The sequence below is a fragment of the Pongo pygmaeus genome, chromosome 11 (assembly GCF_028885625.2).
Source record: "Pongo pygmaeus isolate AG05252 chromosome 11, NHGRI_mPonPyg2-v2.0_pri, whole genome shotgun sequence".
NCBI classification, from domain to species: domain Eukaryota; kingdom Metazoa; phylum Chordata; class Mammalia; order Primates; family Hominidae; genus Pongo; species Pongo pygmaeus.
Genome location: NC_072384.2, coordinates 52,061,064 through 52,085,389, shown reverse-complemented (window position 1 = coordinate 52,085,389; position 24,326 = coordinate 52,061,064). Strand labels below are relative to the sequence as shown.

The following is a 24,326-nucleotide window of genomic DNA, read 5'->3' as shown; positions in this document are numbered from 1 at the left end:
CCAGTTGATCCTCCCATGGCAGAAAATATTCATCAAAACATCCCCCACCACCCTAACTTCATCTCTGCCAGCCATCTGTCCTTCAAACAGCTCTCAGATTTCTTTTAGTCCACTCACCAGATCTAAACTCTGAAGTTTAAATCCATAAACTGCTCCTCTTTTACTGCTATTCATGTAGTTTCCAAGGGCTAAGATGATCTGCAAAAGAGAAGGTGAAAACAGAAGCCCATCAGTACAGCACATCAGGCACTGAACGCAGCTGAAGTAGCCCTTCATACCTACAAGAAAAACTGCACTTGCCTCCAGAATTTTCTTGAGTTTCTGGGACGACTTTATAGAGACAGATGCTGCTATAATCGCATGTAGTTGCTAGATTCCAATCAAAGAAAGAAAAAGGGGAAAAAAAGACATGTTAAAAATGGGAAACTAATTGGCAAGTAAATATAACACAGAAGAAAACAGGCCTGCATTTAGAGCATACAGTCTTCATGATAAGAGTCTACTTTTTCTAAGTATAACAAATTTAATTGTCTTGCTAGGTCTCAGGTAATATTGTTACATGCACGGTCTTTACTGAAACTGTTCACAATAGCAAGTAACATAGAAACTTGCTTATCACAAAATCTGTAACCAATCTATAACCACTAAGACTCAGAGTTAAGAGTCCACAGCTTCTTCTGGTAGAACTCAATTTCCTGCCCACCACCTCTAATCATGTCATATAATTAATATTTTTAAATCAATGGAGGAGGCATCAAAAATGAAAAAAAAGGGAGGGGAATATAACACCCTCCAGAAGTTCTCAGAACATGTTTTCAACAGACATACTACTATAAGCAGAAACCAACAAATTTATTTAGAAACAGAATTGGGAAAGAACTGACTACTATAATCAGTAACAAAGTTTATTTAGAAACAGAATTGGGAGAGAACTGTAAGTTTATGATATTCATAAATCTCCACCAGATTAACACAACGGAATGAGAGATGGTTGGCTATTATGTCTATATCACCACAGTTTACTATAACAAACTTCCAAGAAAGAAAACTCTTATGGTAAATATAAAGCTTTCAGCAAAAGCTTGTAAGTCTGCTCACTAAAGACGGGGCAACATTTTTAGAAATGAAAGTCTTATTTTCAGTCTTGCCAACCCCGCCAGAAGACTAGTATCTTCAGAGAGGAACCAAGTTTGAGAAAAGAACCAAGTTTCTTTGTCCTCTGTCCTTTTGAAATATAGAGAACATCTGTAGACACAAAAAAATGGCATTCTTTCGGAAGAACAGCAACATGGAATATGAACATTCCCCATTTTTCAAATTTACTTTGCATACATAATGTGGAAAAGATGGTTGAAATAAAAATGCAGTTTAGAAAGTTGTGAGAAGGAGTCTTTAGAACCCACCACACTGAGTGCGATTCTGGGAGAGACTTTAAAAAATAATGATTCCACATTTCTTTGGACCCCTCCCCTGCCAGAGTCTGTCCACTCACAGGAGTCAGCATCTGAATGCTTTCAGCAAAGTTCCCAATGAAGGCCATGATGGTCATCTTCTGCATGAGCCTCTCGATTTTACTAAACTGCATCATGAACCGATCTTCATCTGACAAGTTTTCCAGAGGCTTCCTTTCCCGCTCATAGAGCCGAAGCACTTTCACTTCATTCTCAGTTGGCAGGAACCGCATCAAGCATTCCACAAAGTCTACAGGCAGTGTCTTCAAGTCAAATCTAAAGACAGATGTGGAGAGATGAGCATTAGAGAGAAAAACCTTCTACCCCCTTTTCAAGTTCATCCATCTTTTCAGGTTCATCCATCCATCATCCATCTGGTACAGCTCATCAAATACCATATCAACGAGTCTAAGATTTCTCCAGCTGTCCTGTGAAGTCCCACCCTGGTGCTGGTTCTTGACTATGCCTCAGTTAACTTAACTGGTTCTTCCTGAAAACCTGGACCTTGTCACAACAGCCATCCTCAGTTTTTAGGGTACTGGCATAGCTCTAAGCCTCTGGAATCAGGAGTAAATGAAAATAGGAAGAGGTAGAACCAAGGCCAAAGCATCTGATGGTTTTGTGGTTCAAGGACATAGTTGACAGGCATTGTGAAGTACAGCTAATTCAGGAGATTAACACTGTACACATTATTATAGAATATCTGGTGACTTATGTAAAATATTTCAATTAAACCAATAGTCTGGTAGTATTTTTTCTTCTTTGGAAAAAAATGCATCCAAATGCCTGTATTATCTGAATGTTTTAGGTTAAGTGCATACATTCCTTGAAGTTCTTTTTGGATATATGCTTAATTTGAACAAACGAAGTATCTGTTACAATCTCTATTCTCTATTATTGTCTGGACAATCTTTGTTCAGCTAAATAATAGAATTACATTTAATCATCATGACAAACAAGATATATAAAGATTTAAAGCCAGGCTGCACTTCAGGATTCAATGTCAGAAATCAGAACAGACTGTAGGAGGCACTGGACTACTAGATTATGACCCTGGTTGAGGACACAAAATTGGAACAAAGGATTTCTCAGGGTCATTTACACCTCTAAGCCTCTAACCAAAATGTACAAGATAATCAATTTATACATAATTAGTTCCTAAAACATTTAATAATGTCTTCATCACATTTGAAAGTCACCATGGCCACAAGAAGAATAGAAAGATTCTTCTAATAGAGAATTAAAACCAGTGCCTTCTGTGCAGTTCAAGAGTAAAAAATGAACTTTGTTTAAAATGTCCTGAAAGTACTAAAAGCAAAACAATTCACATTCCTGTTGTTACGAATTAAAATATGCATCTGTATCACATTTGCATCTGGCATTGAACTGCATCATTCCACAAATGCCATCAAATTTGTATTCAACAAATCTGGATAAAATCCAGATACTCCAGAGAAAACTGACATTTTCTACCTTATCTTAACATCTGCCACGCTCAGCTCAACTTTCCTTCTATGTAAGCATTGCTGGAGGAGGTCAACTTTCCTTCTATGTAAGCATTGCTGGAGGAGGTCAACTTTCCTTCTATGTAAGCATTGCTGGAGGCCCGCATAAGAGAGTAGACCCAGATAATAAATGATGTCACAATCCAGATGTTATTCTTCTAAAACAATTAGTTACTCATTCTAATACAACACTCCCCAGGGTGATTTCTGGTCCACCTCTTTTGTGTTGGCATCATATTCAACTTTGAAGTAGCACACACAGAGTTCAGATCTCTCAAGTGTGGATATCAAAAATTGCTCCAGCTTTTATCTTAGGTCTTGTCTCACTATTGAAATATTTGTCATCTACTAATTCATAACTTTCTCATTTTCATTTTATCATTAACTAGAATATAATTTTTCTGAACTTACACATGAATAGCTTTACATATTTCATCAGCAGTCTTTCCAGCTTTCCTTAAAGTTATGGCAAGATTTTTGGCCCTGTTTGCTTCTAGTAATGTCACTTTGTTTGATCCCTTCTGTGGTATCTTCTGTTTGCTTGAAGAAAGATCAATCGCAGGACCTTGGGCTTTTGTCTTGAATATTTCCTCAAATTCATCCACATTTAAATCCTAAGGTAGAGAGGAATGACCATGGAAAATTGGATTATATTTTAAAATGAAGTCCGGAAGCCACCAGTTAGTTTCTTAAGCAAAAACGTTACTTTTTCTATTAAGTACTTGTCTTTGGCCATGGCTTGCTCTATTTTTCTTGTTTTTGTTATGGTACAACTTCTGGCACATACACAAAAGTGAACATAGGTCGGATGTGGTGGCTGATGCCTGTAATCCCAGCATTTTGGGAGGCCAAGGTGGGTGGATCACTTAAGGTCAGGAGTTTGAGACCAGCCTGGCCAACATGGTGAAACGTGCTGTCTACTAAAAATACAAAGAATAGCCAGACATGGTAGTGTGTGCCTGTAATCCCAGCTACTTGGGAGGCTAAGCCAGAGAATTGCTTGAACCTAGGAGGAAGAGGTTGCAGTGAGCCGAGATTGCGCCACTGCATTCCAGCCTGGGCGACAGAGTGAGACTCCGTCTCAAAAAAAAATAATAATAATAATAATAATAATAATTTAAAAATAAAATAAAAAAATAAGTGAACATTAGACTACTGATTCTAACCCACTAATTCAATTACTTTTCAATAATTAGCTTGTATAGACAGCTGCCACAGATTAAAATTATCCATCAAATAAGGCAGTGAGTGTGATAATTGAATTCGCTTGCAGTCCAAAAGTTTTTATGTCTTTCTCTCAATTACGGGAAGGAATTATTATGTCAGATCTATATTCTGTGGCATACACTAAAGATGCTCAAAAGCATTTATTCCAATTTAACATAACTCTTTAAACAGTTTTAGAGCCACCTTACAAAACAGTGTCAAATGTTATTCTCCAATATTACATATATGTTTCTTCTTTACATCAAGGGACTTAAAACACTAGTACTTTATCTCTGACACTTCCAGGTTAACAGAACACCCATGTTGGCTTTGCTGCAGAGTGCACCTCTAGTTTCTAACCAATAGGAAAAATACCTCCAGAATTCGCTCATCATCAATTTCATTGAAGACTGTGCCATTGATCTGATTGGGCTTCAGAGCAACCCAGTTAAACACTGGCATTCTGAACTTCGTCTTGATTGGCTTCTTAATTTTCACAGCTAAAGACGTCAAAGAGAATGGAATTAAGATCCCACCAAAAGCCTACGACCCTCAGGAACAATCAGACAACAGTCCTTGCAGATGACACTTTAACACTGGAGGAACGTTGGCAAGAGGCGCGCAAGTAGGTTTTTAAGGCTGGAAAACAACACACATGGCCTTGGCCAGAGCCATTTGAGGTCATCATTTGGTTGACTAACACATCATTGTATTAAAAGATGTCTAAGGGCCAAGGGTTGATTTTTTTTTCTTTTAACTCAGGCAACTAATTTGCTGCATTACAGTTAAAATATTAGGACAATGGTTGGGACATATAAAAAGTGTTGGAGAGCAAAGATTATTACTCATGTTACTAGACAGCAGAGAGGGCAAAAACTTGCCATATTTGGACATCCTAAATTCTTGGTTGCAGACTACATGTTTACAAACAAACCTTAGAAGATGATCAGGGACTGCAGATAGTGGCTGACTAGACTGCCAGGAGTACAACGTCATGAAGGCTGACTTCCTGTGGGTGATTCCGATAATGAAGATATATTGGCTGCTGGGTTATTTCAAGCAGACTAAGGGATATGAATGGCCTAAATGAGAAAATAGGTTTTTGAGGTCTTGCTCTGTCACCCAGGCTGCAGTGCAGTGCCGCAATCATGGCTCATGCAGCCTTGACCTTCCAGGCTCGGGCAATCCTCCCACCTCAGCCTCCAAGTAGCTGGAACCACAGCTGTGTGCCACCATGCCTGACTAATTTTTATATTTGTTGTAGAGACAGAGTTTCACATGTTGCCCAGGCTGGTCTTAAACTCCTGAACTCAAGCGAGCTTCCCCACTCGGCCTCCCAGAGTGCTGGGATTACAGGCACCATCTTGCCCAGCCTAAGAAAATGTTTAAGACAACAGAACAAAAAAAGGGGTACATACAGAGCACGACTCTGTCTTAAAAATAAATAAATAAAAGGGGGGGGAGAAAAAAGAAAAGAAATTGCTGGGCGTAGTGGCTCAAAGTCCTACTACTTTGGGAGGCCAAGGCAGGTGGATCACCTGAGGTCAGGAGTTCAAGACCAGCCTGGCCAACACGGTGAAATCTGTCTCTACTAAAAATACACAAATTAGCCAGTTGTGGTGGTGTGCACCTGTAATCCCAGCTACTCAGAAGGCTGAGGCAGAAGAATGGCTTGAACCCAGGAGGCAGAGGTTGCAGTGTGCCAAGATCACGCCATAGCACTCTAGCCTGGGCAACAAGAGCAAAACTCCATCTCAAAAAAGAGGAAGGAAGGGAGGAAGGGAGGAAACTCCTCTTTTTTGAGATGGGAGGGAGGGAGGAAGGAAGGAAGGGAGGAAGGGAGGGAGGGAGGGAGGGAGGAAGGGAGGGAGGGAGGGAGGGAGGGAATTGTATGGATTCTGAGACTCAGAAATAGCCACAGTCTCTTGCCCTTCTTTTTGAAAAGCAAGTTCTTCCCAGGAGTCAGCTGTGTTTGACTAGGAGGTATCTACACACTCATTAAAAATACTGAAAACCTCTTAATAGAGAGAATGGGATGTATCTTTAAGGGACTATGGGGAGTGCCAACTCCTCTCACTGTGAGGGAATATGCCAAAAAAGGTAATCCACTTAAAATTATATTTATCTATTATATATCATAAAGAAGTCTTCCCAAACCATTTAGCCATATACATTCAGCTTCGTCAGTCTGTCCTGGGTAGCCTACCACACTACTTGGGAGCTTCACTATTTGTCATTATTAGCAAGACAGGGAGAAGAACTTCAGCACTTTGGTGCAGAACAAAATAAAAGCAACACACGACTAAGCTTGTAGCTGGCTGCCTGCCTGCCTGCCTCAGTTGGCGTTAACTGAGACAGACAGTGCCTGTCATTCCTCCAGAGTTACAAAGGCCATTTAAACAGCAGGAATGTCATCTGATAAATCCACACAAAAGCATGCAGAAAAACAGACACAGCTTTAGCCAAACCAGGCCTCTCCACCACCAAACATGACACCTTTGTCCCCACTACCCCACGGTGTCAGATTCCTCGCCATACAGCATTTTGTCTACGCTACCCAGGAAAACGGATGTTCTCGATGGGACAAAGGAACAGACTTTCCTCTAGCACTTGCCCTAGCATTGCCTCTGGCACTTCAGCAATATTAGGGATCTGGGGAGCAGCAGAAGGGCTGCAGAGGAGACTTTTCATAACCTGAGGTGACAGGTTGGTGCCAATGGCTTCCTACCTTCCTCCCACAGACATGGTAGGCTCATGACGCTCGCTAGGAGTTTGCCATTTGCAACCACCCTTCTAACTATTTAGCAAGGTCAGGAATAAGCCTGAGATCAGAACACAGGCAAGAAAGTTCTCCTCCCTGGAAAGGTTTTCCTGGCTTTAATCAGGGTGGGAGTGGGAAGAGGAGGAAAGCACACAGGTGACCACTGGACACACTGTGTCCCCATGGTTCGGGCTAAAGGCGGGTGAGTGCTCCCAGGAGTGGGCCAGAGACCAGCATGAGGGAGGGAGTGGAAAAGGGGCACCTGGCACCTTTCTTTTGTTCTTAGAGTTGAAGCCTCAGATACAAATATAAAAATTAAAAGAAGAAGAAAAAAAAAAAAAACCTTTTCTCAGAGGGAATGGAAGAGGGCATGTGAATCCAGGATGTCTGCTTCAAGGACAGTAGTCTGTTATGTAGGTTCAACTAGAATGCATGGGCAAACCTGGAATCATCATCAGCCACCACCAAGACTTCCCGCAGACACAAAGTCAAAATGCAATGGATCAAAGCAAAATGGAGTGGAAAGATGTCAAGGCACAGTGGGACCAACAGAAACACATGGCAAATACTCAACACACTCAGTGAGAAGCAACCTACAGAAAAGCTTGATTGGCCCATCTTTTGTGGAAGCAGAAAGAACAGAGAAAATACAAAAAATATTAGATATGGTTAGAGTCAAGTGGCTCAGCAGTTCACGCACTCAGCGGTTCACGCACTCAGCATAGAATTTCATGCTTCTTGGACACATTTCACGAGGCGGCACAGAGCCAAAAATTCATTTCCATGCAGGCCTGCCTCCAAGACTCAACTATTTCATTTTAAAAATTATCCTTTTTAGAAGAGGGAAGAAAAAAATTATTTCATCGTAGTGGTACCAAACAGCAATACTGAACTGTGCTAGGCATTCCATAGGACAGGAATAATTTTTACATGAAAAATAATCAACCAAAATCCAAATTCGCATTGTGAGGATCCAAGCACATCCTCCCAGACAGATGGCAAAGGTTCCACCCGCTCAGCAGCCTGTCTCAGGTGACCTACCCAGGGAAAGGGAGCCAGGTTGTTCTATCACAGACTTGAGGAAGGAAGCCTTATTCTTCAAATGCATATTTCACACTACTACTATTTTCTCTATAAAATACAAAGAAAACTCTCAACTAGATAAACTATGGGGCTCTCCTCTTGGTCTTCTGTCTTGGTCTCCAAGAACACACCTGCCCATTGAAGAGATAAGACCCTCGTGTTGCCTGTGGATCCAGAGGCCAAGTGATGTCATAGGTTTCTGACTTCCCAGGAGGCTTCAGAATATTAGCTCAGCTCTGTCTCTTCATTCTACTGGGCATCCTGATTCTGTCTGGCCTCTTGGTTCCAGAGTGAGAGAGAGAGTTACTGAACACACTAGCAAAACATCTCACCAAATGGGCTTCAATCACTAAGTATTAACAGTCTAAATAAGAATGAATAATAAAGAAAGATTAAAGGCCTTGTAGAAATTGCCTGATATTGAGCTATCAAAGACTCATAAGGATCTTATAATGCTTCCAAGACATCCCTCACAATCATTTAGTGGACACTTATGGAAATAAAGAGTTCCTCTATTTCCACCTACAGTCCTCTAAATTGCATAAGCCACAACAGGGACCACTTCCAAGTATAGCAAACCCTAAAAGCAGTTCGTTATCAGCCAAGCACAGAGCTCTACACCTTAAAATACTGAGGCAATTGACAGAGCCAACACATTTTTAAAATCAAGTAGTGGGAAGAGCCCAAGCAAAACAATTAATAAATAGATCAATCACACAGGACATGGCCCCTCGGAAGGAAGCTCTGGACACATCTCAGCCTCTGGGCTCTCACTCAGCTAAGGCGGTTCTGAGGTCTATGTTAGTGCTCAGGTGCGTGAAAGTGGGTGCTAAATCACACATCAGCGTTTGTCAGAGACAAAGGAAGCAGCCCCAAATGAGACACCACAGCAGACACGTCTCACAGCAAGTGCGCCTTGGGGGCTACCAAGAGTGCCTAATCAGGGTGGCCAGGTGCACGGGACGATAATGGGTTTCCACACCCAGTTACTGACAACAGCCTGGTGATGGAACACATTCCCGGGGCTTGATATGAGGTTGTTTGTCTGTTTATATTCCATAGTCCTTCAGTTCCATGATGACTCTCCTCCAACTTTTCTCCTTCAGAAGTAATAAAAGTTCTAGAAGAAAGTGGTAGACGGGGAAGATCTTGAAGGGTAGAAATAAGTCGCCTATTTACTGTGGACCTTACTGTGAACTGGAATCTTGTTTCCCTGACAGTTTTATATAGAAGTCGGGGTGGAAGTAAAAAAGTAAAACCATGCATTTGATGTGGAGTGAATTTATTCTAGGTGACTCTGGGGCATCCAAAAGGGCTCCAGTCATTGGGATGAATGAGCCCCAATGACCGGCTGGCAGAGCTGCAGATGGGAGCCTGGAAGGGATAGAGATTGGGAAATCTTTACAGCTAAGACTGGCTTTTAGACTTTGGGCAAAACGCTCTGAGAACTATCACAGCCTTGGAAATGGAGGCTATTAGAGTGGTAGTTCTTTATTGCAAATAAAAGACCTCATGAACAGGCTGAAGTAAATGAGGAGGCAGAATTACCCCATGTCACAGGGATGGCAAAGCTTAGAGCAAATCCAGATGCCAGGGAAACACTTCAGGACTGGGAAAATGGCTCGTAGCATCATCTTTGTTTCCGTGAGTCAAAACAAAGAGCTTAGATTTCAAGGCATTAGAGTGACTCTTCCTCCTGCTCTAACCCCTACATCCCGTTTTATTTCTGGTGAGGTGAGGATGCTGTTTTCTATCTTCTGGTTGGCAAGAGGACATGAATTATTTGGCAGCATTTTAAGGCATGAGAATATGGCTGTTGGCAGCACTTCCTCCTTGAAGTTTAAATCCACTCTAGCAAATTCTGATGTTCTCGAATGCTCAGAAGACATGCCTGGAAGCCTACATCGGGCAATTACACATAAAAGCATGTTTCCCTTTTATAGATGACATCATAAATACCATTTAAAAAAAAAAAAGATCCAGAAGCACTCAATGTCTGTGCCTAATACTGAGCTTTGAATACTATAGGTGTCCAGAAAGTATCTGCTGAACCCACAAAAATGCACTCATCCTCAAGCAGGTAGCTTGTCTCTCTTCCATTCTCTAGGTGGGGCCAGTGGAAGGCAGGAAGATGGTGTAGGAGATCAGAACCTCCCATTGTGGGGCGTGGTTGTGACAAAGACTACTCAGAGCAAAGTGCCTTCCAAGCATGATGATGTCCCCTCTATTGGCTACATCAGCAGGAATTTCTTATACTAGGAAGAGATACACGTCATTGCAAGAGACCTGGACTTTGAAAGAATAGCTTCAACTCTCCGAGATAAGACATCATTTCTGATATAAGTACCTGGGTTTGAATTCTGTGCTCTTACCTGCTAATCCTGAGTTGAAAACCACTGTGGGTGAAGATGTTCCAGGCAGCGGAGGTGCAGAGGGAAGGGGAGGTGCTAAGGGAGGAGCTGGTACAGTCTCAGCTGCAGGGCCTGGGAGAGGAGGAGGAGGAGGGGGCGGTGGAGGAGGAGGAGGTGGAGGAGGGGGTGGCGGCGGCGGCGGTGGCATAGGTGGTGTTACTGGACCATTTTGCACTAGCAAAGAAAAAAGAAACAGATGGACTTTGAAAACACGGGAATGGCTTTCCTGCAATAAGCCATGTGCATATAAAGCCATCTGAAAACAACACACTTAAAAGGACAAAGGACTGTTTTCAAAAACCATAAAATGTCCTCATTGACAAATGGGAAAAATATTTCAACATATGTGAAATGAGGATTTATAATTTTAATCTCAAAATGTAAACAGTTAAGAACTACTCAAGAAAACCGATTCTTAAAGAACATGCCAACAAAAACGGACAAAGGACAGAAGTGGACAGTTGGCAAAAGAAGAAATACAAATATTCCGAAACTTCCTCAGTCCTCCTGCCAAGGCTTCTTACCTGTTTCAGGTGTGTCTGATGAGGGAGGCAGTGGTGGTGGAGGAGGGGGCAAGGGTCCTGAGGAAGTGGCCCCTGTTGTGGGTCCCACAGAGTTACCTGCTACCACTTCTGACCCCATGGACAATGTGCCAGAAGCCACAACTGGCAGTATGGCGATATCCCCATCCCCTTTCTTCTGAATTTTAATGGTCCCTTGTTTCTCCAGTTCATGAATCTTTTTTTCCAGGGTAGACTGTCTTTGAATTGCTTCTTCTTTTTCTTTGACCATTTTTCTTAACGTGTGAACTTGAGTATTTGCATCTTTGTAGATTTCCTGCAATAAAGTCCAAGGTTAACAGTTTATTTTCACATAACATTCATACTTAGTAGCATCAGACTGGCAAACTGAGGATAAAGAGAAAAAAAGATACTCATATAAATGGGAATTCTTTGGAACTCAGCCAGAACCTATAAAGTCCCATTAATTATTAGTTGTATGCTAGTAATGCATGTAATATATTCTAGTTATTGTTGTTGGTAATGAAGTTCTTTCCATTTAATAAATGCAGCTGACTCAATTTTCCCTGCAGGTGGAAAGAAACAGAGCAGAAATGACCCGGAATGCTGACTCTGGAATCTCCTGAGGGTGTTCTGGTGGTGCATGTTTTCCTTCCTTTTATTTTAACATTCATTTGTTACTCTTAGATACACATATCAGCTAACAATAGACAAAAGGGCCCTAAATCAGACTTGGATACAAATCAGACTGGGATTAAAAATCTGCAAAGCATGGAATAATCTACTCATGAGTAACCAGGGGGTGACTGTTCCTGAATGGCTTTCTCTAGCCCTCACAAGGCCCCCTTGACCAAGCTCAGGATAGTGATTGTTGCAACATTTTCCCATCGGTAATGCGGTTAACAAAACAGGCCAAAGCCTCCCTTCACTAATTACTTATTTCTGTCTAGGTTTTTAGCAGAAAACAAAGAAGTTACAATTTTCAATTCAAAGGCTGTCCTGGTTCCTTTTGTAAGGGGGGCCCATAGAGGTTCTAGTGAAAGGGTTTTATGGAACTGAACTTCCTTGCTGGGCCTTGTACAAGCGATCTCTCACCACAAACCTCCAGCAAGCAGGGAAACATTCTTCACACCCTGTCTATTACTAATAATCTAAGAGTCTGAAGTTGAATTGAGTCCATATGCTACAACTGTGTCTCGAAGGCGTGCCAGAAAATAAATTTCCTGGACTGAACTGTAGGACATGTCAGGATATCAGACACACACAGACACGATAACCATCACATAAAAGGTGCCATTTCATTAGCAGTGGTGTAAAGGCAAGCCATTTGCCTTAAAGCTCTCCAGGCATTTTGGTATTCTTATGTTCAGCACAATTCCAAGCACAAGGATGGCACTCCATAAATACCTGGCACATAAGGTAAACAATACTAAGGCCAAATAAAATAGCTGGGATTAGCTGATAATAAAATGGATTGGTTTTGCTTTGCACATCCCCGCCCCCCTTTTTTTGGTGAATGCCATTAAGCCTAGCCTGTGTTGTATTTCACTGTTCCTACAGCAACCACCAAATCCGGTTTTGAGTGGAAGCAAAGCAAAAAAATACAAAGAAGCTCAAGTCCTAATAAAAATAAATAAGTGTCATGAATTAAATCCATGCTGTGTTTTTATTTCCAACCAAATGGGTGTTCCACAGAATTAACTCAGCCTCCTCCAGATGGGAAAACATTGTTGCTCCCAAAATCTGTGATAAGGAAATACTGAACCCCCACTATCTGATTGCACACACATGTGTATACATATGCCAACTATGTGTAGTTTTCATCTGAGCATCACCTCGCAAAGGTTTCCAATAAATATGCTGCATCAATGCATTCCTCTGAAATGAACGTACTCTGCGTTCCACTGGACAAAAGCTGGAGTACATTCCCTACCGTGCCCATCTGAACAGCTGTCATCATTACACTTACCCGAACGACATCCAGCTCCTTGTTCCTCTGCATGAGTTGCTTTTCCAGTTCCACAATCTTGGACATGGCTTCATTCTCTGTGTCTTGCAGTTTTTCAGATAACTGTAAAATTTTGAAAAGAAAGCTGTCACAATACAGGATCATCTTGATCAGCCCTCAGTTCTCAGAAAGTGCAGCTCCAAGATCATTAGGGACCAGGGCCCCGCATATGTTCCGCAAGTTGTTTTCTGGAAATGGTAATGTTTATAATATGGTTCTGAATACATGTTTGTTTCTACCAGGAATTGATAACTTAGACATGATTCTTAATAAGACCCACATGTCCGCTCCTTGGTGTTCAACATACACGGTGTGCCTCCCTCCATTTCTGCAGGGGCTAGCAAGGGTAGAGGACAGTAAGGAGAAAGAGGAGGGAAAGTCCACCTCCATCCCCCACTCCATGCCAAGAAAGGGCCATCAGGCTAAAGCTTTTGAAAACTGGTAACATAGTAAACTTGGTTCTTTCCATCTAGGTAGCCAGTTGAAAAACAACTACTGCTTGATTTGACCCAAACTATGCAAATAATAAAAGTTGGTTGCCACGCCTGTAATCCCAGCACTTTGGGAGGCCGAGGTGGGCAGATCACCTGAGGTCAGGAGTTTGAGACCAGCCTGGCCAACATGGTGAAACCCCATCTCTACTAAAAAATACAAAAATTAGCCAGGTGTGGTGGAGTACACCTGTAATCCCAGCTACCAGGGAGGCTGAGGCAGGAGAATCGCTTAAACCCAGGAGGCAGAGGTTGCAGTGAACCAAGATCGCGCCACTGCACTCCAGCCTGGGTGAGAGAGTAAGACGCCATCTCAAAAAAAAAAAAAAAAAAAAAAAAACCCCAAAAAATAATAAAAGTTATTTGGGGGAGGCCATTCAAATAGATTGCCTGCTACAAAAGTGGACACATAAGTATGGTCATGCAATGTTGGCTGAGGCTTCAGGAGAAAGACAGGGTGAGCCATGTATTAAACAGCTGCTTTTCACATAGGGCTCTGACACTGAGCAATTTCTGATTTCTAACATCTCCTTTAAATTCATTACAAGTAAAGAAAACCAGGGAGGCAAGGTAAGGAGGAAGAGTGGAGATTTATACTGATTGGGTTCAGCATATAACACAAATCTTCTAAGGGAAGATATACTGGGCCTGTAAAATTCTCTTTTTAAGCAGATGCCAGCTGGGTCACAGCAGCACTTTTAAAGGGAGGGTTTTTGGCTCACCAACTTGGCTTACCCACAGCCATGAAGAGACCCATTTTCACAGTGATGGGGAAAGGTGAAGGAAACTGAGCATATGCAGCACTCTTTAAAAAACATGTGGACAAAAATAAATGAACTGTTCAAAGGAGAAAATAATAATCCTCCAAAAGGAGACACTTCATTTCATAATCAAGGAAAGTGCCCACCAGACTCACCAAAAGAATTTGGTCTTCATAATGCTTGGGTTTTTGAGAAGCACCATTTTTCTGTTAATTCTTTTACTACTGAAATATGTGGTTAATGAATGAACAAATAACCTCTAAAGGCCCTTACAGTCATATTCGAATCAGTCTATGGCAAGAAAAATCCCTCAAAGAAAAATGAGACCCTGTCCTGTGATAGAGCTGACAACGATACTGAGGACGTTCTTCAAAGAACAGGATATATGAGAAAGCACACCGATGTCCCTGAAAATGCCTATTGTTGAAATGACTCTATTTAGAATTTGAGTACCGTAAGACAGGAACGTTCAGACATGCATCACAGAGACACCAGCTAATCCTGTCCATGGGCTTGTGTGGACATAGTTGATAAGAAGATACCTCTTCACCTCAGGCCAAATTCTCATATTTAATTTCCCTCTAATCATTTGTGTAATGCCAATCATCAAACACCCCCACTCTGCTTGAGCCTGTAACCAAGACTGCCAGGAAATGCACCTCAGCAGAAACTGAGCAGGTAAGTGAGCTAAAGCAAAGCAACAGATTCTATTCCATTTTACATAACACATCTGCTTTTTGGAAAAAACACAGAACAGCTTCTGATAGCTCTCTCTTGCAGGGTATGGCCCATTCCTATACTCCAAATCCTTTAATTTACCACCATAAAAGCTGACGTTAATTCTGCTTTGCAACCAGCTGAAATGTAAGCAATTTTTCCTTTTCTGAGATGTAGTTACATGAGAAATGTTTTCTTCCAGTTCTTCCACCCTCTCCAAGGCAGCATTCTTAGTTTCAGCATCTTCCAGTAGAGCTCCTACATCAAAAACATTGTCCAGGTAAGCCTGGATCTGGACTTGAAGCTTGTCACTCTCAGTGTGTTTCAGCTTCTAAAAACCAGAATAGAAGAGAACGTGGTGTTAGCTCATCTGTGGAAATAGAACATCATTTCCTAACAGTCTGTCTTTTTTGTTTTGTTTTATTTTGAGATGGAGTTTCGCTCTGTCACCCAGGCTGGAGTGGAATGGCACGATTGTGGAATGGCACGATTGCAGCTCACTGCAACCTTCGCCTCCTGGGTTCAAGTGATTCTCGTGTCTCAGCCTCTCAAGCAGCTGGGATGACAGGCACGTGCCACCACACCCACCTAATTTTTGTATTTTTAGTAGAGACGGGTTTCACCCTGTTGGCCAGGATGGTCTCGATCTCCTGACCTCGTGATCCACCCAGCTCAGCCTCCCAAAGAGCTGGGATTACAGGCGTGAGCCACTGCGCCCAGCCAGTCTATGTGTTTTCTTTGCGACAAATAGTCCAGCCCTTTCGGAGAGAGCTTAACATGTCATCTTCCTTAAGAGAATTATGGAGTGACTGCCTAAGTGGTATCATCAGATGGCTTTCTGGTGAATACCCTCTCCCAAATGCACACACATTTTCCCCCAAATCCTTACTGCCCCATGTAGTTATATTCCAATCTAAAACATTTTGATATAGGTGAAATTGGGACAACAGAAAAATTAAAAGCAGCTTTAAAAGGTTATAGTCACAGCCACATAAAACCTGAGGGGTATCTGTGTAGTGGAAAAGACTGGAGTGTTTGGTATCTTACCTGGTTAGTGACAGTGGTTCCAGTAGGGGAAGAAGGTTAGGCGAGAGGTGGGGCAGACACTGACAGAGTTTATACTTAGCCTTGGGGATTATTTTAGCACAAATTGCTAGAGCCCAACCTCCACACATCCCTCCCTAAGTCAGTATACAGCATGAACAGCTCAGGGCTCCCCAAAGCAGAGCAGAAAGCTTTCCCTAATTCACTGCCTCCCAAACTAGGCATCCTGCAGGGACTCAGCTAGCTCTGGAAATTAGAGGTCAAATAAATCAGTGAATCTTCCCTACAAGTAACATAAGTCATGACTTTCCCTGGGGAACAGATGAGTGATTAGAATAATACCTGGCACATGGATGATGCCAATCAACATTTATTGAACACATCAATGGCTACTTACAAGGCAGGGTTTTTGTAAACTAGTGAAGCATTTATATAGCATACATTTACATTACTCTTCTAACCACCTCTATTAGGTTCCAGAGTCAACACATGATGAAGTTAAAGAAATAGAGTTTTGACAAAAAATCTTACATTTTTAAGAGAAATTCCACGCTACATAAATTTTCAGAACAACGGATTTTCCCCTAGGTTTAATCTGGAATTCTACAATACAGCTTATTCTCAACAGAGAGTGTTCTGCTTTCATTTATGAGTCACAAGTGAGAATGGCTTCTAAATAAGGGCAAAGGCTAGAACAAAAGGAGAAGCAGCTTAATGGGATTTTTCATGAGATTCACAATGAATAACAGGTGTTCAGTGATAAGTTGGTACCTGCCATTATATTCTAGAGCATAAACAAAGTCTGCTCAGACACCACAAAACCAAACCCAAAACACCGCTAGGAATTTATACATCCAATTTTTGTTCAAATACTGATACTTTTAGAGCATAAGAGACAATGGGATACACAAACCTCGATCTCAAAGTAAGAAAGCGTCTTTCTGTACAATATTCTGCCAGTGATATAAATGAGTCTTTAAATAAAAAGGAAAGCAATTCAAACAACACTTTAATGGAAATCTATTACGCCTCTCCCTGAGTAGTCTTTAGACAACAGTAGGCCCATCTATTCAAGGGCAGCCCAGCCAGTCTAGGAAGCAAGGCCTTCAGGTTGAGAGTAACCACCTCTGTGATTCCGTCTCCTAATAAACTGAGGGTACAGTCTGTACAATCCCTTGGGCTTATCTCTAACAAAGATGGGCAACTGAATTCCTGAGATGCCCAAAGGAAGTACTTCTATATTCTTCATAGCTGGAAACAGGCTTGAAATTCAGGTCGCTGGCTGGGTGCATTACTTGAGGCAGGAGTTTGAGACTAGCCTAGCAAACATGGTGAAACCCCATCTCCACTATTTAAAATACAAAAATTAGCCAGGCATGGTGCCTATAATCCCAGCTATTCAGGAGGCTGAGGCATGAGAATCACTTGAACCCAGGAAGCAGAGGTTGCAGTGAGCCGAGATTGCACCACTGCACTCCAGCCTGGGTGACAAAGTGAAACCCTGTCTCAAAAAAAAGGAAGGAAATTGAGGTCAACAATTCTTGCTCTGTCACTAGACCATTCCTATACAAAAGGGAAAACAAAACTGCCTGGGTCCTCAGGTCCATTTCTTTTCCTTTTTTAGACACAGGGTCTCACTCTGCCACCCAAGCTGGAGTGCGGTGGTGCAATCACAGCTTGTTGCAGCCTGGAAATCCTGGACTCAAATTATCCCCCCACTTCAGCTTCCCAAGCAGCTGGGGCCACGGGCACGTACCACCACACCTGGCTAATTTTTTGGTTTTTTGTATAGATGGGGTCTCACTATGTTGCCTAGCCTGGTCTTGAACTCCTAGGCTCAAGTGATCCTCCACCTCAGCCTCCCAAAGTGCTGGAATTACAGGTGTGAGCCATCAGCCTTTTCAAGACCATTTCTGATTTTCACAAGTTTCTGTTTCTTAACTGAAGAACTTCAGGGAACTGTCTAAACTCTTCTGCAAGGGAGTAAGAAAAAGGGAAACTTTAAACCTCCTTCTCCTAAGAACTAAAAGTGGAACTTCTAAAGCCACAAACACTTGAAGCTGAATTTAGCAGCTTCAGGAGGAAGTCTCTGGTGTCCATTTCCTCATTATTTTTTTTTTATGCTCTAAGCACTGACTCATCACTCTACAGTCTTGGCTTGACTTTCCCGGCCGAGATGGGGTCCCCGGAGTAACCAAGAACGCAAATTGCCCAATAGACCAGATGAAGGATGCAATGAGACTTGACCCAGACGAAGCTCAAAAGCAGAGGAAAGCTGCAGCAAGGCTGCAACAGGTTATCTGACTCCCGTACTAAAAGGCTGCTAGCAGAAGATGGCCTGAGATCCCAGGAGCCCTGCAAGAATCAAGCATCTCTGGCAGAGTACATCACTCAGCTCAGTTCCCTTTAACTAGCACTACAGTAGTTGACTGCATAGAGCTTTAGGCATTCTTTAGCTGCTATGGAAGCGTACCTTTGAAGGCAGGCAATAATAAGTCAATTCTTATATTGGAGCCAAAGGTCACAGCTATACTCACGTCCAAGTATTCATCCAGGCCTAATTTGGTAAATTCATACTGCAGGTGAACTCTGAAATTCATATCTTCTACTGAATGGACTACAATATTAATAAACTGCATAGAAGCCACCTGAAATGAAATTGTCAAGGGGTTAGATGGGCTCCAAACTTTTTTCTCAGTTTAACTGCAGACATGTGCTTTCAATTTCACAAAAAAGGCTCACTTACCGATTTCCTTTTCCTTCATTTCATTGGTTCTTTAAAAATATATATATATATATTTTTTGAAACGGAGTCTTGCTCTGTCACCCAGACTGGAGTGCAGTGGCACGATCTCGGCTCACTGCAACCTCCGCCTCCTGGGTTCAGGCGATTCTCCTGCCTCAGCCTCCCAAGTAGCTGGGATTACAGGCAGGTGCCACCACGCCCGGCTAATTTTTGTATTTTTAGTAGAGATGGGGTTTCACCATGCTGGCCAGGCTGGTCTCAAACACCTGACCTCGTCATCCGCCGGCCTGGGCCTCCCAAAGTGCTGGGATTACAGGCATGAGCCACCGCGCCCAGCCTCTTTAAAAATATTTTATAATTATTTTTAAATTCAAAAGTCACAGAGGTACCACAATAAGACACCACTTCACACCCACTCAGATGGCTATAATAAAAAAGAAATACAGTAACAAAAGTTGGGAAGGATATGGAGAAATTAAAACCCTCATCCATTGCTGGTGGTAATGTAAAAAAGGGTGGCCACTTTAAAAAGTGTGACTTTTACTCAAAATGATAAACACAGCATTATCATATGACCCAGCAATTCCGCTTCTAGATATACAGTTAAGAGAAATGAAAATATACGTCCACATAAAAATCTTTACAAAGATGTTCAGAGTAACATCATTAATAACAACCAAAAAGTAGAAAGAACCCAATGTCCATTAATCGATAAACAAAATGTGGTATATCCAAACAATGGAATATTATGAAACAACAGAAAGCAATAAATTACCAACACATGTTACAACGTAAACTTGAAAACATGTTAAGTGATAAAAATCCGTTATAGAAGACCACATGTTGTATGATTCCATTCATACAAAACATCCCGAACAGGCTAAACTATTGAGATAGAAAGCAGGTTAGTGGTTGCCTAGGGCTGAGGGTGGGACAAATGGGAGTGACTGCCAATGGGTACAGGACTTTTTTTGGGGGGGGTGACACTGTGTCCTAAATTGTGGTAAGGATTGTACAACCCTGTGAATAGGCTAAATAGGCACTGGATTATAAATAAATTGGATGAATCTGATGGTATGTTAATTATATCTCAGTGAAAGTCATATAGGTATATAAGATAAACTGTGGAAATTATCATAGGTATGTTGTACAAAATGTGAAAATTATTACAAAGAACATTTTATAAAGAAGAACATTTAAATCACCTACAATCTCACCACAAGGTAACCACGTCTAAAAATTCCCTGTGAACTCTTCCATATCAACAGGATAGTAACAGATCCTTGACCCATTTTTCCATATAATCAACCAGTTTGCATTCCCTAAAAGCTTGGGATTTACTGATTTCTCCCCACAACTTCACCAGTGGCCCTGAGACCTGCCAAAGAGAAAACCAGTCCCCGGTTTGGTAAATCAAAGGACAGCATTCAACAGACCTATTTTGCTTTCCACAGTGACAATCAGTCTATTTATGGTGGAAACATCTTACTAATGCTTTCCCTCCATGGCTGTCACCCAGGAGAGTATCTGGCAAGGAGGGAACATGACTGAGGGATGTAGAGTCACACTTATTCTGAGAACCACCTTATTCCTTGTCTCTCTCCAAACCTAATTTCCTTTATCTTTTAAAAAAATTTTTTATCAAGTTAGATTCTTCTTTGAAGATATGGTATACATTGGATGTCTTTGGAAGATGTGTAACTTCTCTAGCTTACAAAGGAACTCTACTGCAACTTACTAAAAAAAAAATAAAAAAATAAAAATCACCTCGGGTTCTATCACTAAATGAGCTTTAAAAAATATATCTTTACAAAGGCATGTACAAAATACAAACTAGAAAAATTTTTTTTAAAGAAACAAAATAGTTTTTGTTTTCTTTTGTCCACAAAAACATACAGAAAAAGGGTAGAAATGTCTTATACTACATTAGAAAAATTTATATTATATGTCATGAGGAATACGTTGTTTCAGAGGTTGTGCAACCTAATTGCATTCCCAAGGCAGTTTATCAAAAGCCTCATTTTCTGGAGAGAAAACATGGTTAGATTCTGGCATGTTTCCATTTCTCTTCGGAAAACAGGTCTAAATGATCTACTAAGTTTTATGATATGCCTAAGAGGCAACTATCTGAAGGTGACGCATGAATCTAGCACATAGAACTTGTGTAATAGCAGCCTCTAAATAAGGTACCCCATTGCATGTATATGTGAATAAACGAACGGACAGAAAATGGAACCTAGTTTGTGTATGGATAGTACAGGTGTTTTAAAGGGCTTTATATAATTGTAATTTCAGCAGAAACTCAAATGGCAAGGAGGTCAGGCAGGTATCATAAATGAGCAGGCTGGGCTGTGTCACGCAAAGGGAATGGTGTGGACTGTGACAAACTAGAGAGGACATCTTTGGACTAAAGCAATAGGGGCTGCTTAGCTCCAGCAGCTGACACTCTGCAGGAACATGGGCCTAGTGTTCTCGAACATTTTCAGTTTCCAAGCAAATCAGACGTGTATTTTTTATGCATCATATCCAAATTGTTTAAGTAGGGTCATCACTGTCAGACTGAACTTATAAGCCTGTAGATTGGCTTTAGCATGAAAGCCTACAGTTTGCAACCTCAACTCTAACAGAATGAATAAGTTCCCCTAAAAAGGCACAAGAAAGAAACTGACATCATGAGACAAGGCACCAATCTCTTTACGTATTTACCACCAGGGCCAACATTAGCCTTAACTTCTTTAAAAAATCCTAATAACAAGATTTTAAAAGTCAATGTAAAAATGTCCCTTGTTTCATATATATGTGTGTGTGTATACATATGTATATATATAAAGTATACAGACATATACATACATATATGTCTATATAAAGTATACAGACATATACATACATATATGTCTATATAAAGTATACATATACATACATATATGTCTATATAAAGTATACAGACATACATACATATATGTCTATATAAAGTATACAGACATATACATACATATATGTCTAAAGTATACAGACATATACATACATATATGTCTATATAAAGTATACAGACATATACATACATATATGTCTATATAAAGTATACAGACATACATACATATATGTCTATATAAAGTATACAGACATATACATACATATATGTCTATATAAAGTATACAGACATATACATACATATATGTCTATATAAAGTATACAGACATATATACATATGTCTATATAAAGTATACAGACATATACATATATGTATACAGACATATACACATATATGTATACAGACATATATACATATATGTCTATATAAAGTATATAGACATATATACATATATGTCTATATAAAGTATATAGACATATATACATATATGTCTATATAAAGTATATAGACATATATACATATATGTCTATATAAAGTATATAGACATATATACATATATGTCTATATAAAGTATATAGACATATATACATATATGTCTATATATAAAGTGTGTGTGTCTATATATATATATATAGACACACACACTTTGAAAAGCAAATAACATGCTTTAAGCAACAGAAAATCTTCTCTATAAAGGATTTCATCTTTCTCACTGATTTTGGAAGGGGCTGACAGCTAAGACGCATATAAAACTTGAGGACTCCAAACATTTTTTTTCACAAAAAGGGTTAGAAATCTGCAAAGCTATGTTTCATGTTTTATAATCACTGAAGCAATTCAAATGAAAACTTCACTTGGCATCCTAAGCATAGGCTCTGCAAGGTAAGAAGTGATTGGTACGTCTGCTTCAGGTTAGAAGTGATCTGGGAAATTACAGCCCCGTTAGGATCTCCTGGGTCTAGAATTTCCCTAGGGCAACTGGATTGGGTCAATGCCTACAGATGTGGGTGCACTCAAGGGTAAAACTTCTGGAGAAATTCACTATGGTAGATTCTATCTTCCTTCCAGATTAAGATTTACGTGTATGAATGCAGAAGTGCTGCAACTCACTTTGATGTTCTTACCCAAGAATGACAGGACTGCTGTGGAGCCACATGTCCTTGTATGTCACCTAACCTGCCAAGGACAGCCCCAGTGTGATTATACCCTCGCAGAATCACCAAAGCAGGAAAGAGACCAGGGAGAAAAAAATCACTGCGCATATTCATTTCGGAGATACATACAGTCAACTCTACAAACCAAAGCACTTTAATTTTTAAGAATATAGTCTGGAGAAGGGCACTGGCGGGGGCCTACAAAAATAAAAAAGGTCAAGATTGCTTCTACCTTAAGAATTCTTACGCAGCATCATCAACAATTAAACAATGGCAGCATTTGCACCAGGCATGGCTGTTTCCAACTGCATGGCTTCCCCTTTATTTGCTATGATTAGTACTTTTGTCTTTACTATACCGTGTATGTAAGGAATAAAATGGAAATCAAAGAGAAAATACAGATTAAGAGGGACATTCTAGATTGGATCTATAGCATATTAATTGCAATTCCCTGTCCTTTGTAATATAAATACGTGTGTGTGTGTGTGTATGTCTATTTAGAAAAAACGTATTGAAATTGAGTTTGCTTTATTGAATACTGAAATAACTCACCATAAAATCTATGTTATTGTCTTCATTCCTGAAATGTTCCATCAACTTCTCAAAGCGCTGTTTTTCTCCGCAAACCTGAAACACACATTTTCATTGTGCATGTGACTTTCTAAACATAAACATTCCAAAATTAGATGCAGAAATTTCAGCTTAATAATGATTTCCAGAATATCTATCTTTTTCTCTCTCATAAACTATTTACTTCCCTTCTAAGCTAGTTAACTCACAAACAGCCATATGAGCTGCAACCAAAAGCTGATCTTGGTTTCTCTTCCACATTCTCTTGATATTTTGAAATCCATATCAAATGTGTTTTTCTTTCATTGGTTGTCTTTGCAGTCTCACCAATTTTTTAGCATGCATTTGGAATCCAAGAATGTAGTCATGGTAAAAAAAAAAAATGACCATAGTTTCCTTTTGTAAAAAGGAAAAAAGGCAAAAAGATATGGTATTTAAATTCTTTAAAAGGCACATTTAAAATGTTCATATTATATATAATTGAATCAAAAAATCTCAGTGCACAAACTACAATACAGAAATAGACACTGTGGAAGCTATATTAACCCATTTAAGGTGAGTATAGAAATCTGCAGTAATTTGTGAAGTAGCATCCCAGAATCCTGAAACACATGCAATCAGCTAATTAATGTTTTCATTGATCAGATGAAACAAATATAAAATACTGGTAACTCCAGGGCCCAAAGGTATTTGCATATACATGAAATAAAATACATGGAGCTAAAAAAAAAAAAAAAAAGAGTCAAAAAAGATTTCTATCAAATGACTCTCTGGGGACTTTTTTCTTTCTTTTTTTTTAATTTTAAATTTTAGAGACAGGGTCTCACCCTGTCACCCAAGCTGGAATGCGGTAGCACGATGATAGCTCACTACAGTCTCAACCTCCTGGGCTCAGGCAATCCTCCTGCCTCAGCCTCCCAAGTAGCTGGGACTACAAGCATGCACCACCACACCCAGCTCTGGAGACTTATTTTTAAAGTCAAAGGACAAACTTTAATTCTGTCAATGTCCTTGGTTGACTTTTT

The 24,326-nt window shown here is 40.4% G+C and overlaps 1 protein-coding gene across 8 annotated transcripts in view; it reads right to left on the bottom strand.

Moving 5' to 3' along the window:
* Positions 1-24,326, bottom strand: part of FMNL2 (formin like 2) — a 314,076-nt gene that overhangs the window by 19,873 nt on the left and 269,877 nt on the right. For 4 of the 8 annotated variants that reach the window (XM_054479310.2, XM_054479309.2, XM_054479313.2 and 1 more), the window contains exons 10-21: positions 23,284-23,358; positions 18,497-18,607; positions 15,097-15,246; positions 12,908-13,009; positions 10,942-11,254; positions 10,379-10,591; positions 7,521-7,541; positions 4,538-4,662; positions 3,368-3,570; positions 1,493-1,727; positions 301-369; positions 118-198 (exon numbers count right to left, since the gene is read on the bottom strand). In XM_054479310.2, coding sequence (XP_054335285.1) covers positions 118-198; positions 301-369; positions 1,493-1,727; positions 3,368-3,570; positions 4,538-4,662; positions 7,521-7,541; positions 10,379-10,591; positions 10,942-11,254; positions 12,908-13,009; positions 15,097-15,246; positions 18,497-18,607; positions 23,284-23,358 — 1,698 coding nt within the window. The remainder of the gene's footprint in view (positions 1-117; positions 199-300; positions 370-1,492; positions 1,728-3,367; positions 3,571-4,537; positions 4,663-7,520; positions 7,542-10,378; positions 10,592-10,941; positions 11,255-12,907; positions 13,010-15,096; positions 15,247-18,496; positions 18,608-23,283; positions 23,359-24,326) is intronic. The other 4 variants (XM_054479312.2, XM_054479315.2, XM_054479314.2 and 1 more) reach the window with 1 other exon arrangement.